Genomic DNA, 15,872 nt, shown 5'->3' with positions numbered 1-15,872 from the left:
GTTATAAAGCTATATTTCTATCTGGGCAATTATTTATAGTGCTTCCTTGAAATTCCATCTAACCCTCATGTTTTCTTAATTGGCAATCTTCATGCCTGAGACTGAAAGGAATCTGCTTGCACCTTTTCCAATTAACCAATGTTATTAAAAAATAACACTAGAAGCTGCATGCCTTCTGATAAAATGTATTAATCCGGGAGACATGAGCCATATGAGATACATCTAAATTGCTTCCTTTCCCCTTCTCTAATTTCAAGAGTATTAATACAAAGGAAGAGGAAAAGGGCAACCTACATTCATAGATTATTTTGCAGAATTCCTGACTGATGTGATCAAAACTTCTACCTGCTTAGTTATCTACAAAATGTCTTAAAACAAACATACTTTCTCAGCATGGAGAAACTTTCAAAAACTAAAACAAAGTGGAAGACACAATTACTCCTCAGAACTTGCTTTGTTTCTAAAAGTACACCTTGATCACCTCTCCATCAGTGTAGTACTTCTTTTTGTAAAATGTCAGCCAATAAAATTCCCCCTTGTTCCTCCTTAGTGAGCAGAAATTTTAGTAAGTCAGCATTTCACTAGTGATGTTTCTGGAAGTAGATTAAGATTAAGATTTAGTTTATTTGTATGCCGCCCTTCTCCGGGAGGGACTCAGGGCGGCGAACAACTCAAAGGGGAAAAGGGGATATAAACAAAATACACATAATTAAAGAGTCATACAGCCATACAAGTCGAGAGGGGAGGGGAACTCATCAACCCCAGGCCTGCCGGCACAGCCAGGTTTTGATGGCTTTCCGGAAGGCCTGGAGAGAGGTGAGGGTCCGAATCTCCGCGGGGCGTAGCAACAGAAAAGATGAGGGACTGCTGGCCTTGGAATCTAACCAACTCCAAGATGTCTTAACAGCTCATGACACTCTTCACCAAAGTTTCCCACGAGAGGCCTGTCCAACAGATGAATATCCATTATATGTGAGTATTGTGGAATATTTAAATAATATTAATGTGTATGTGTCTGTGTCTCTGTGTGTATAGTTAATATTTAGATATTAATTTCTATCTTGAATATAGAAGACATTATTTGTTCTCATTGTTTTGTCTCTCTATTTTTCAGGAAGACAATATATAATATGATTACAATATGATGAGATAGATAGATAGATAGATAGATAGATAGATAGATAGATAGATAGATAGATAGATAGATAGATAGATAGATTTTAAACACTTAAAATAATTTAGAAATGGACCTTATAAACTATTAAACTTTACCATTAATTTATCAGTGACTTACTTTTACAAACAGGTGATTTTCCTGTCCATTTCATATCTGGTTTACATGTCCGGTGTTCAGATCCACCAGCAAGAAAAAATCCCGGCTGACATGTATATACCAGAGTGTATCCCAGGGTAGGCAGATCTATTGCTTTTACATCTACATTCGCTGGTGTCTCTGGCTGTCTGCAACCATGAGCTGAAAAAGTTTTAAAAGTTATTGAAGCATTCTAAAAAAAGAACAGCGGAAATAAGACCATTTGTAGGATAAATGACAAACATTTTATTACTTTACACTTTTGTTTGGGAAAACATATCATTAGCATATCATTGTTATGTATTTCTCTATGCTGTTAATAAAGAAACAGTGCAAGACATAAATGTGAAAAAGCTAGAAACTGAATGTGCTGTGACGTACCACATTGCCCTGCACATGATGCACTGCCTAAATTCCTTGAGCAAACACCTCCCCGCCCATCCCCATTCAATCGGAGACTCACACAAATGAAAAGGCTATTTAAAGAATGATAGTTACAGGCAAGCAACCTGCTTTCCTCTATTGAGGTCCTTTGTATCACCTACAAGAAAGACTAGCCAGGTTTGCTGAGGCAATTAACGAAGAAAGCATCAAAGCCAACCTTGATAGCGAGGCAGGAAGAGGGAACAAAGATTGATGGCTGGGACCAGTTATGCCTTACAAAGCTATTGTCCGATCAGAAAGGCCCCACATGGAATGAAATGTATTAATCTTTCTTAAATAGATAATTCTCTCTGCAGAAACTGACAAGCCTTCCTGTGAAAAACTACAAAGGAGAAGCAACAGCGTTTGTGTAAAGTTCACCAAGTAGCTAAGAATTGGAATAGACTTTAATGAAGTGCTTGTGGAAGAAAGTATATCAGCAAAATTGTATCATGGTAAAGTGAAAAGTAGAATCATGAATAGGAAACTAATATGGGGTAGAACATTTCCTTGTTCTTATGGAATACTATAATATGTGTGTGTGTGTGTGTGTGTGTGTGTGTGTGTAGGTAGGTAGGTAGGTAGGTAGGTAGGTAGGTAGGTAGGTAGGTAGGTATGTATGTCGGTCGGTCGGTCTTTGGTTGTTCGGGTTTTCTCCCGCGTAAAATTGGAAGTGTCTTGGTGATGTTTCGACGAAGTCTCATTCGTCATCTTCAGGCTTCATGCTTCCAGGGGCAATGTGAGATCTCAGCTGTTTCTTCCTTTTAACTGCCAGTGGGGGTTTGAGCTAATTTCCTTTTAACTGCCAGTGGGGGTTTGAGCTGAATATATATATATGCTTAGAATTGCTTTGGCAACTGATATTAAATTGGGATATGTCTCCTCATACCATGTGAAAGATACTTCATGCCATGTGATTCTGGGCACACAACAGTTCCAACCTAATGATTTTGCAAGCCAAATTAATGTAATCATGGAGAACGCCTGGGGCATTCTGTGCTGTGTCATTGACATCTGTATGAAACTCGATGAGGGCAAGTACCTTAGCCTGAAGGATCCCAACAAGCATATGTTAGTTTATTAATACATTAATAAACTAACTTCCGAGAAGCAAGGTCTCCAATCAAAATAATGCATACAATAGTCTTCCTGGGAAGATTTTGGATGTCCAAAACCTGACCAATGAAAAAAATGATTTTAATGCCTATCATGCTGTTGCTACTTAGGAATTGGTCAGCTGATGGATGTTGAATCTGGAAGTTGTTGTCGCTCTTCAAGGTTAGCAGCTTGTGCATACCATATTTAATCAACCAAAGTCCCATAAGGTGGGCCAGGTTTCCAAACTTAAGAAACTCATGGGCTTTGAGGTGGAAGAGTCGGTCTTTACCAAAAGCCATGTTTTGAATTATATGGCTAGCCACTGGGGTGCAATTTAAGTTATGCAGCAACTGGCTCTGATAATTATAGCAACACGTTATATTGAGAGAAACGCTCAAGAGATGCCATGAAATTTATTCCCAGGAAAACATAACCTGATGTATAAACTAAAGTTGACTTTTTTAAAATAAAGACAAGAAATGCCCAGTTCTTCCCCCAATGAATACTTTGGTACCCAGATCATCCTGCCTCTATTTTTTTCCTTTTCTGCAGGACCCTAGCCTGCTTCTTCTTCCTCCCCACAGCTGCATCTGATTACCTTCCTGTCCAAGAGACTCAGAGGAAAACTAATCTAATATATAATTGTTGTATGCTATGAAGCATACAGGTCAAGGAATAGAAGAAAGCTTCATCATTTTTTTTATATAAAACATACAGAGATATATGTAAAAACATACAGAGATATATCTCCCAATGTAGGAAACTTACATCGCATTGAATGCCTGCTATTATTTGGTATCAAGAATGTTGATATTATCAACATAGTATAGGGTGGCTTAATGATCTCCTGTAGGGTTTTTACAGTGAATCATCTGGATGGTCGTTGGAACTGAGGTTACACGTGTAAGTAAAAACTGCAGCAATCTGCAGAAAATATTTGCCTGTCAGCTATTCTTTGCTTGCAGTGTTCACAGGGATGTTCGAGGACATGGGATGAAACAAAGTAATAACCTGCAAGGTTTTATTCACTCATTTGATGACACTTGATTTAGTCAGCTATAACAACGTGAACGTTCTCACGAACACCAATGATGTAAGGACTAACCAATTATTGTGCCTTGGAGACTTGTTAGCCAATAATGATATAATACATAAAGTAGGTAGAGCTCAAAGAAGCTGAAAACAGTATAAGAATGATGTTTCATGATTAATAATTTTGCTGTTGATTCTCATGTCAATTCTGGTTGCTCAATAAACTTCTGTTGGTTCAGCTATCCGTGGATTGGATTATTCTTTTATCTTCAGCCTCGGGACCCTAAATGCTACAATCTCCCCCACATTTGATTATTTCCTCATCAGGAAAACAGAGTAAATGGCTGTTCTAGGCCCCATTGGGGGGTGGTATTCTTTAGGAATAGTTAGATGAGACCTCAGGGCTTCAAAGCTGATATTGGTATCGCAAATATTTCTTCATGGTTGCAATTGCACTGGTGGCACGCAACATTTCTCTGGCCAACGTAACTGAAACAGAAGGTTTTCTGCAGTTGAATACTGATATCTTCAATCATTTAGGCTGCCTTTTCACCTTGCTACTTGGATAGCTGAACCAATAGGAATGGTTGCCTTATAGATATAAGGTTTGTGAAGCAACAATGACTTAACCCAACTGCAATCAAACAGAAAGACAAAAATTGCCTAGCTGAGGATGGGAGCATATTGACATGATTAACCTATTTTCTAAAGCTGGCCTTCAAAGGCCATAGAAATAGGCAATAGGATTGGCAGAAAACAATCCGCTGAAATATTTAAAAAACATCAATGAGAATCTTGAAAACGATCAACAATACAATGGAAAACACAACTGAAATAAATCAACTATTAGTCTACTCTCATAATAAGACAAAACATTCCCAGCCACAGTTAAAAAGAATGCAGGTAAATAAATCGTAAATCCTTCTAGCATGCACAGTGGGTGGGAGCATTTGGGGACTAAGGAAACAATTCAGTTCAAGAATATTCATGTGTGTGAATCAGGAGATTACAAAGAAGAAGAAGCTAAAGTATTTTGCAAATTAGACAATGATCCATAATGTTATTTGGGGATCTGTTTTCTTCTGCCCGTTTCAAAAATGATTTATCTGCTAAATATATTTATTATGAACGACTAAAAATAGGTTTCTACTATGTTACATTGGCTGTAGCTGCACTGTAACAATATTTTTCCCTTTGTAAAGATATTATTTGAAATAAGATAAGCAACTAAGTTTAATTTTGTTTTCTATCAAAGTACTTTCTAAATATGCATTTTGACAGCTTCTAACTGACAGGACATCCCAAAGCATTGGATGACATCAATTTCTCAGGATAAAAGATGCAGACAAATTGTAATAAGTAGATATTGATTGGGAGATTATCATGGAAAATATGTGGTCACTAAGAGTCAGTGTTGATGATACATAATCAATTGGGAGACTTTCTAAGAGTTTATCTTCAAAGGAAAGATACCTAGAATTCAGAATTTCCAAATCTAGAGAGTCATACAGATGATTAGACTTGGGAGGGCTGAAATCTAAGGAATATAGAGCAGTCACTGATTTCGTTAGAAAAATTATAGACCATGTTGTTTCCATTGTATGTAAATATACTCCCCCACCCCCCCAAAAAAACAGGATTATTCCAGATTCATTGGCACATATTAGGCAAATCAGTTTGTATATAATGTCAAATATTACAAAAATGAATAGTATCTTGCTTTAAAAAAAACATGTTAGTGACTGATTTGTTTTACTTACGAATACATTCAGGTTGTATGCCACTCCAAGTTAAATTTGAAAGACAAGTTCTTGTAGTAGAGCCCTGAATATGATAACCCTTTCTACATCTGAAGAAGACCCTGCTCCCTACCTGAAAAATGAAAAGGAGAAATTATGGCAAATTGTTAAAAACAAGTTATTTTTTTTTAACCTAATTTAACTAAACTACTTATACTGTTGATTTCTATATAATGAACAGGTGCCTTCAAGAGGTCAGCAGTAAGGAATAGACAAATGATGTTTGAATCAAAGGTTTGTATTCAAATAGCTTTTCCTCCTTCTTTCCGCTTTTTGGGGGTGGATGTTGTACTTGGCAGAATAAAGACCAGTGGTTTCATCTCAAGAAGGCTAGGTAATTATAATGGAAAATTAGAAATATTTTCTTCAAAACCAATTGGCTTAACAACAAAACAAGCCTGGAGGGTTAAATTATACACCCCTCAGAGAGGGCCGGCAATTTGGGTGTCCTCCTGGACCCACAGCTGACATTAGAGCACCATCTGTCGGCTGTGACCAGGGGGCCTTTCGCCCAGGTTCGCCTGGTGCACCAGTTGCGGCCCTACCTGGACCGGGAGGCACTTCAAATAGTCACTCATGCCCTCGTCACCTCAAGACTGGATTACTGTAACGCGCTCTACATGGGGCTGCCCCTAAAGAGTGTTCGAAGACTACAGTTGGTCTGGAATGCAGCCGCGCGAGCGATATGGGGTGTATCTAGATACACCCATATTACACCTATCCTCCGCGAGCTGCACTGCCTTCCTATTGGTCTCCGGATGCGCTTCAAGGTGCTAGTCGTTACTTTTAAAGCCCTTCATGGTTTAGGACCTGGCTACCTGAGATACCGCCTCCTGCCACTTACCTCCCAACAACCAACAAGATCGCACAGGTTGGGCCTCCTCCGGGTGCTGTCAGCCGGACAATGCCAGCTGGCGATTCCCCGGGGGAGGGCCTTCTCTGTAGCTGCGCCAGCCCTGTGGAACGATCTACCTGCAGATATCCAGACCCTTACCACTCTCCCGGCCTTCCATAAATCTGTCAAGACCTGGCTGTTCCAGCAGGCCTGGGGCTGTTGATTGATATCCAGCCCCACTTAGATGGAATGGGTGACATGAATTTTAATACTGTATTTTTATTTTTTTATCTCTATTTTTTAAAATTAAATGTTTCTTGTCTGTTGTGAGCCGCCCAGAGTCCCTATGGGAGTGGGCGGCATACAAATTCTAATAAACTTGAAACAAAAAAAAATGATGGCGAAACTACTCCTTCCATCATACAAGAAAAGGTCATGTCCTACCATTTTAAATAATAATATATGATAGGAATCAACAGCCTAGAAGAAGCACATTGTCTTCTTAATTACTCTTAATAACTCTTTCCAAAGTTATTGTAATATATTTTAATGAATTGATACATCTGCAAAAGGATAATTCTGTTCTTTATTTAATCAGTGCCAACTCCTTGGTCTGTAACTCTGATATTACTTGGGGGAAAATGTTCTTTTACATTTTGATTGGGAATGTTGCAATATAGCTTTACCTTTAAATTTCCCACTGAATTAATGGAGAAAACATCATGAAAATGATGGAAGAGGCATTTAAAAATGTTCTGATGGACAAATCAGGGGAGGGTTGCTCTCAGCATTACGGCCGGTTTGATGCATGTAAAAAATTATGTTCCAGTAACCCAGGCCACCAAACCACTACCGGTTCGGCTGAACCAGTCCAAAGCGGTAGGAAACCACCTCTGGGACAGATGTGATATTTAGTCAGTCACAAACTATGTTATTTGAAGTATGAAAATATGCAATCGTATCTCTATTTCCTCTATTATTTACAATATTTGTTCGATATCATTTTATATGCTCTTTCTCCTAATGTATGGATTTGATCTGCAGTTTTCTCTCATGCACATATTCAGCAAGATTTTTATATTTCAAGATAAATTACATTTTGATGAGTGCATTGGAAAACTCTGAGAAAGATGTTAACGAGAGAATTATTGAGATACAGTTCACACATCAGATTGCAAACCACAAATTAGGTCTGTTCCATTTCGATATTTCAGATAAGCGAAGTTCTCCTTATTCCCAATAAAAATGATAAAGAATTTTAAATGCTGATGAAGAAAAGACTAAGCGGGCCAAAATGTAGATTTCTAGGGAAATCAAAATTGGCCATCCTAAACTGTTCTGACCCCCCCCTCATTCCACACCAAAGCACACTCCGAGCCAGAGATCAATTATGGCATTTAATTAAGAGACAAACAGGTCCTTGGCAGCAACCCAGCACAGACAAGCTTGGACAGCAATAAACACAGATAAGGCTTGGCAACAATCCAGCCTGCCAAGCTCATACAAAGTTCTCCGACATTCGATTCTGTGTTGACTTCTGCAAAGAGGGGCGTGTGCACAAGTAGCCTTTTTATAGTCTGGAGAGGAGCCTAATGGCCACCAGCTGAGCGCAATTACCTCCTGTAATTGCGTAATTGTTCCTGACGCCTAGTAGGTCTTCGATGGCGTGCATCCAGGAACAACTCACTACTGGCTTCCGGCTCACTCTCCCTTGTCTCCTCCTCACTGGTCCAAGGCTCAGGTGCCTCCTGATGGCCAACCAGCCTCTCTGCACCCTGCTTGGAGTCGGAACCCTGTCCAGAGTCCTCCACATCCTCCAGAGCCAACTCAGAGGGCCCCAACACTAAACTATCCAATGAGAGCCAACTTGATTTAATGGTGAAAACAACAGTTTAAAAATAGGGAGACTATGAGTTGTAGCTCGATTTTAGGCATAAAGGTAGTGACCTTAGTTTGGTCACTCTCTTTCAGTCTAGAACAGTGGTTCCCAACATGGGGCCCACACCTCCATGGGGAAGGGGGGGCAATTTGATTTTTAATGGGGGCAAATTGAACCTTGTTTAAACCAAGTTAATGACTTTTTAGGCTTCCTCTGTGTGAGTAGAGTTCACTTTTTGAGCAAAGTACGAATTATATGTCATGGAGGGGGTGGGGTGGGGGGCATCAGGACTTTAGAGATGCTTCGGTGGCCAAAAAAAGTTTGGGAACCACTGGTCGAGAAAGAAAGTAATGGCAAACCATTTCTGAAACATTTGTTGATATCAGGATTCAATACTGAGTCAAAGGTATATAAAAACATACAAATACAAATACTCAAAATACGATAACAAAAGTAAACCCTGAACAATAATACCTCATAACCTGTGGAGCTATTCTGGATTCCATAATGGGGGGTTCCAGGATCTGGGCAGCTGTTATGAGCAGGATCTGTAGTTGAAGACATATGAGGTATGAAATGGGTTAGTAGATTCTAATGAATAAGGTCATTTTAAAAATTATGAAAGAATACTTTCAAGCCACGACTGTAATAAAAAAGTGTATTTAATAAAGTGATAACAGATAGTGGGTTGAATGGAAAATTAAAGTTATATCTCTTAATTAATTCTAGACACACTTTTCACTGAATCAAGGCCATCAAGCATTATGTAAGCATATAATGTAGAAGGAAAGTATTGGGATCAGATCATAAAAAATTAATTGCATTCTTTGTAGATCTCTAAACCCTACCAAATTGTTTTGAAGCAAATCTCAAATCTCCTGTTATGCACAATCTCTAGGTTGGTTCCAGCATGGACAAAGGAACAGACTCACTTATAAAATCACTTATGTTAGCCTGATCAACACTCCAGATCAGATTTAGGAAATGCAGGGAAGATTTTAGCAAGATATGGGAAATAGGCTTCCTTACTAGTATTAGTACTCAATACTATGCTGCATTTATTATATTGATCCCTTTGAACTTTTGACCACTCTTTTAATTCCAGTGGCATAGAAGCTGTACATATGTTTACAGGTGTCTTTAAACAAAACTTTTGTATGTGTAGGCATAGGATATTGTTATCAAAGCTATTTACTCTTTAATTATTCTTTAAAGCTTGATTATGAATGAATCACTGAGGTTATTTTTTGCTATGTGAACATGTAGGCTTCATATCAACATAACTAGAATAAGTATTAAAGTTTAGATTCAGTTCTGTTTCTCAGGGCACCATGACCAATAAAAGATCAATAAATATTTTCATTTTATTTATTAAACTTATGCGCTGCCTATCTCACCTAGAGGATGGGGAATCCAGCAGTGAGTTCCCACTGGAGGAAAGAGAAACAGTGACTTCAAGTTTCCCCTGTTATGCTCTACTCCCCTTCATTAGTGAATTTGTGAGGGCATCTATTCAGGAAGCATGCAGGTTTACAGAAGAAAGAATTAGGAAAGAATCACTGTGAGTCTCCCATTGTGAGTAGAACTCTACTGTGGTCAAATTCCTGAACAACTTCAACAACAATATTAATGATGCTATTATTTTTAAAAAATGAAGGCAAGGGTAGTAACAAAATGCTAGTGCCTTTCAGCTGTAACAAAATGTACATGTATTTAACAAAGGTAGCCTTTTGTTAAAAAGGAAAAAAAAATGTTCTGAAGCTGTGGTGATTTCATCAGTACTAGCCAATGTTAAGGAAGAATTTTGTAATATGATCATTATTTCAATGAAAGAGAATATTTGTAGCTAAGGGTTGAACTGTGGAGTCTTTGGTGCTCTCTGAGCTTAGTTGTTTCCTTGCAGATATTTCATTAGTCACCTCGATAACAAAATCAGATCTAAGGGTGGGATTTCCTCTCTGTTTGTAGGAGAGGTGGGTTCCTACCAGTTCACATCTATTCGGTAGAACCGGTTCGTCAAATCTACTGAACCGGTTAGAAGAGGTTCCACCAGTGGACCCGGAAAGCAGGCCACACCTACAGAAGAGGCTCCAAAAATTTTTGAAACCCACCACTGGTCCTTGGATATGATTATTCTACACTATCATGCTCCTATTTATAAAACTCAGTGCCTCTGTGAAAGGTAAGGATGACTACTGCGTTTGTGGTGCAATCAGAACATTGCGTGTGTTGAAGTTGTTTTAACGCAAACCAAAGGTGCCTTTTAAAAAACAAGTTTACATCCTATTCTTATGCACGCCAGTGCTGTGTGTGAGGTAATTTAAGGTGAGGTTCTGACAAGTGTCGTCGGCATCTTCATATCCGCTCACATGGTCGGCAAGCCACTCCCATCCGGTCACATGGGCAGCAAGCCACTCCCACAAAGGAGGCCACACCCACAGAGTAGGTTCGAACAATTTTTGAAACCCACCACTGCTGGCTTGCCCTGTCAGTATTGATGGGAGTGTTTTCGATGATTCCTTAATCCGGCTGTTGTTGACTGAGTTGATAATTGATATATGATTATGATTATTATGGGATCTAGCAACAGGAATGCCAATCATTCTTATAAACAATTATAAAGGACTTCCCAGGGGACAAAGTACTCTGAATCCTTTAAGAGAAAGAAGGAAATAGATTTTGGGGTATAAAGGAACACTAAATATTCTTACCTACAAAAATTCTTCATACCCTTATTTATACTAATGGTGATATTTTATTAGTTCCTAGTAATTTCCAATCTGCAATCTTATAAAGTAGAAATAGAATAGAGTACACTACTGCATTTTTGTTTGATTTTCAGTTCAATCAGTCACTGGAATATATCATGGACTTATTTACAAAGCAAATCTTTAAGGCTTCATCAGTCAGGAGGCTGAGAGTCTAACACAAGGATTTTTTTAAAAAGTATTTGAACAATCAAGGGACTTTTAGCTTCATCAGCAGTTTGACTAGGCATCTGCTAATGGGAAAATAAAACAATATTCCTCCAGCAGAAAATAATATTTTTTTTAAATACCTGTAGGACTGCTTTGAAGCAGTTGAAAAGGAGACAGGGCCATTTCCGAGGAAGTGCTGTTTACAAAGGATTATGTTTTATTATTATAAAACACTTTGTCTTAGAATATCTAATTAAAATTAGGATTTACTTCAACATCACCTCCCTGTGAGAATGAATGTCCAAATATTTGTGTGGTTTGGTACTACCCTTAAACAGCATGCCTATAAATCAAAGAAATGTCATAGCAGGGTTACAGCCCTTTTTGTCAAGAGTCCAATCAACCTCAGCCAGTTTATTATTATGGTAAAGAGAAATGTGTACCATACAATCCTCCGGAGACTAGGTGGGAATTTTAATGTTTGAATCTGTCCTGTGAGACAACATGCAAAATCTTCCTCTCCTGCCCACATACGGTTTTAAAACATTACTGAATTTCTTCCCTGTTCTTCATGACATTTTGAAACAGAATTATATCCTTTATGTTGAATGAGTAGATTGGTTTTTACACCGAAAATAAGAGTGAGCATCTGGTAATTTTGGTTTGTACCCTTTAATTGATGTGATGATCTTAAGAATATATTTTTTTTCTAACAGTGTAGTAATTTAACTAAATATCATGGCATTTTCCCACAGGAAACCAGGAAGGTTTGAAGCAATTTGATAAATCCAAAGAAGGCTAGTTAAACTTGGACATTTTCTGACCTCAAACACAAGGTTACATATACTGTTTTCTTATGTTTCTAGGTCACTCATTGACTATGGAAATCCAAAAATTATCTACTCAGTTTGCCTCCCCCTTTATAAGCATTTCTTCCTGCATCTTTATTTTTGTCTTCTTTGCCTTGCCCAAGAATAGGGGGAAGTCTGTCCTTTCTATGTAGCTTCGTGGCACGACATAACCGCAAACGTCAAAAGCGGCCGACAAAACCGGGCGCTAAAACCGCGATGTCAAAAGGGTGCCGACAACAGCGCGCCGACAGAAGCGCGCCGACAGAAGCGCAATTTAACTTAAGGTAAGATTTAGGGTTAGGTTTAGGGTTAGGTTTAGGGTTAGGTTTAGAGTTAGGTTTAGGGTTATGTTATAGCGCGCTTCTGTCGGCACGCTGTTGTCGGCGTGCTTCAGCGCTCATTCGTCTCAGCGGTTTTGACGGCGTGGTTTTGTCACCGCAGTTTAGTCACACACGCTTTTGTCATACGCGCATTTGTGGTGGAACCTGTAGCTTTCCTCCTCAACAATCTAGATTCTTCCACAATTTCCACAAGGGACAGTTTCTATAATTAGAGCTTTTTTTTTAAAAAAAGTAGGATGACTTCATAATTCCTATAGGTACAGAGATTGCTGATTGCTGAAAAAAATAACTAGGTAAATTTTATAAACATCACTACACATCAATCAATGGAAATATAAGGATTGAAATTGGGGACATTTTGATCAGCTGTCTGCAACATTTCCTCTTTCTCTCTTGGATAGGGTATTCTATTTTTTTGCCATATAAATGCCATGTAGTAATTGTTGGCCAGTTTCAACAATTGAAACCACCTTACTTGATATCACTGTGTGTTTTGATACGTAATATATAAATACTTTGAACAATAACTAAAACTAGCCAGCAATCATATTTTGTTCTTTTCCTCTTTTTTTTTTAACTCTTTAGCATTTCAGTGCTGCATTAGTGAATTGAGCTGCTCTTGAATAGATTAATATGGTTGCTAAATACTGCTGCTTTACGGAGATAAATGTGAGAAGCAAAAATCAGATTCTTTTCAACCTGATGAAGCTATTTCAGAGGGAGAAGAATATGACTTCAAAAGAATTGTGCTCTTTTTGATTCCTTTAAGCTGAGAATTAATTCAACAGTGCCAAAATATAAATCAACACCTATCTATCAAAATGAGGTCATCTAAATACCATACACAGGACTGTGATTGCTGTATTATTTGTGACATGGAGGAGACAGTCACACTGCTATTATACTGATAGGTGGCTGAATTTTATCATTACTAGGCAGGTACGCAAGAGGAGAGATAGCATGGTTAAGAAACACAATTTGGGAAAATTATTAAGTTGAAGCAAAAGGAGGTACCGTCAGTCTGGGGGGAAAAGTCTGATATTCTGGGGAGAGAGTTTGAACAAGACTAAAAAGGAAAAAAAAAGGAAATGGGAACAATGCAACTCTGAATGCCATGGAATTATAATGTGCTAAAATAAGTGATGAATAATAAACATAAAATAGCACATATGTTCAATTTTGGGTCTTAATGCATTGCCGTAATGTGAACATAACCTTCTGTTCAGATACTCATTTGATTGTATAATTGCTGAAAATATGTGAAGGAATAGAAATAGCAGTTAGACTTATATACCGCTTCATAGGGCTTTCAGCCCTCTCTAAGCGGTTTACAGAGCCAGCATATCGCCCCCAACAATCCAGGTCCTCATTTTACCCACCTCGGAAGGATGGAAGGCTGAGTCAACCCTGAGCCGGTGAGATTTGAACAGCCGAACTGCAGAACTGCAGTCAGCTGAAGTACCCTGCAGTGCTGCACTCTAACCACTGCGCCACCTCGGCTCTATAGAAATGACCTGGATCCAAAAAGTTCATTTGGCCTCATCTTTATTATTTCCCAAACTTGTACTTTTGTGTAGTACATCCTTAAAGGTGATCAGATGAAAAAAAAAAATCTTATTTGTGAACAGACAAATTCGAAGGGATTGTTCACATATTGTTTATCAACAGGGAAATTTGAAAAATGACTCGCCAGGACAAAAATAGCACAGGATATCAGAGTCATTTCTAGGATGTGTTGCCCCATCCTGTAAAACACCTTCAGTTGCTGCTCATTTGGGGGGGGGGGAGAAACACCTGAAGAAAGACTGATGTGAGAATCCATCTCAAGTCAGATTTGAGCACTGCCACAGCCTTCTAGTGATTCTGTGTTTGGTATTTTATTGGCTGCAACAATTTCTTAAGGTTTTTTTTTTTAGAGAAACTCCTACCATTTGTCTCATATGTAAGTGATGTATTTACATCTAACAGTGTTTCATCATTTAATTAAAAAATAAATATCTCACAAAGGTAATATTCTCTGAAGCAAATCTTGACATTTTCGCTGTATCTGCTTGGCAACAGAGTTATAACAATGAATGATGTGCAAGTATTTAAATGGAAGGGCAGGGAAACCTCTGAACTCAGAGGTTTTAGTATCAATACAGAATACAAGGGACACACTTTTTATACCCTCTTAACAGGATGAAAGTTACCTCTGATCTAGATTATTCTATGTTTATTAGATATTTCATATTCATATTGGAAACAAGATACTAGTAGAGTAGCATTACATTTTGTTCCTTTAGCACCAGGCAAAGATGCATTGATTGTACACAAAAAAGAACCATTAATAAAACTGTTAAAATATTGTCAGCATAGAAGATCAAAATGCAAATACAATCAACCATTGTTCCATATTTGTTGCCTTTTAAAGTATATTTCTTCAAATCCCTTCCAAATAACTTAATCAATTTGTTTCTTTTTTGCTGCTCAATGGTAACAAATAAATGAATAAATTACCAATGCACGTGGGCTGAATTCCACTCCATGTACCATCAGCTTGGCAAAGTCGCTTTGAAGATCCTATCAACAACAGAGATGCCCTGCATTGGAAAGTGACTTCCGATCTGTAGGTGAAACTTTTACCATTGAGTCTCCCATTAGCTGGAATGCCCGGCTCTCCACAAAACACAGCTGTTACACAGAAGGAATATTAATACAGAATATTAATACTCTTCTTTAATGAAGAAGAAATAGATAAGAAAATCATTTGTTGATTCGTGATAAAAGGAACTACACTATTTAACTTGTATCAAACAGGTTATTCTTGAGTTAGATGGATGCTAAATTGTTTTCGAGGCTAAAAAAAATGAAAAGAGAATCCATGAGAAATCCCAAGGCTTAATGCAGCCGTCTCTGTAGAGGAAGTGGACTTATGGTGAGAACATTACAGACAGAAGGGGGTTGGAAAAGAAAAAAAAACTTTAAAAATCAATTAAGCAAAGGATGTTTTCCACTGATATTTTTTTTTCCCTTATGGATTTAGATAGCAAAACAATTTCCTGACAAGCTCAGAAAAGTTAGGTTGCCCAAATCATTAGAAAGACCTGGTTTTCTATTTTTCCCCAGAACATCCTAGATAGTCAAATAATGACCTTTGGTGTTTTCATAACAAATTATAAGTTGCCTTTAAAAAAAATGTTTTCAATCACTATAATTTGGTAACAGAAAGCAGTCTTGTTTTCATAAATGTTTGCAGAAATAAATCAATATATATATATATTCAGAAGGATTTCATAGGTGTGTATGAATAATCTGATACAGATAATGCATATCTATATGCATTATTTCACCCAAATCTCATCTATATACTTCAATTAAAGATAAATAATCATTTTGATATAT

The 15,872-nt window shown here is 37.9% G+C and overlaps 1 protein-coding gene across 1 annotated transcript in view; it reads right to left on the bottom strand.

The window, feature by feature from the left end:
- CSMD1 (CUB and Sushi multiple domains 1) overlaps positions 1-15,872 on the bottom strand; it is a 1,072,234-nt gene that overhangs the window by 21,520 nt on the left and 1,034,842 nt on the right. Inside the window, exons 62-65 of the mRNA XM_087718982.1 lie at positions 14,988-15,161; positions 8,853-8,926; positions 5,626-5,737; positions 1,295-1,474 (exon numbers count right to left, since the gene is read on the bottom strand). Coding sequence (XP_087575108.1) covers positions 1,295-1,474; positions 5,626-5,737; positions 8,853-8,926; positions 14,988-15,161 — 540 coding nt within the window. The remainder of the gene's footprint in view (positions 1-1,294; positions 1,475-5,625; positions 5,738-8,852; positions 8,927-14,987; positions 15,162-15,872) is intronic.

Source organism: Thamnophis sirtalis, unplaced genomic scaffold (genome assembly GCF_051295495.1).
Source record: "Thamnophis sirtalis isolate CommonGarterSnake01/CBP01778 unplaced genomic scaffold, rThaSir2_p1.2 scaffold_6, whole genome shotgun sequence".
NCBI lineage: Eukaryota > Metazoa > Chordata > Lepidosauria > Squamata > Natricidae > Thamnophis > Thamnophis sirtalis.
This window is presented reverse-complemented; position numbering and strand designations above follow the sequence as displayed.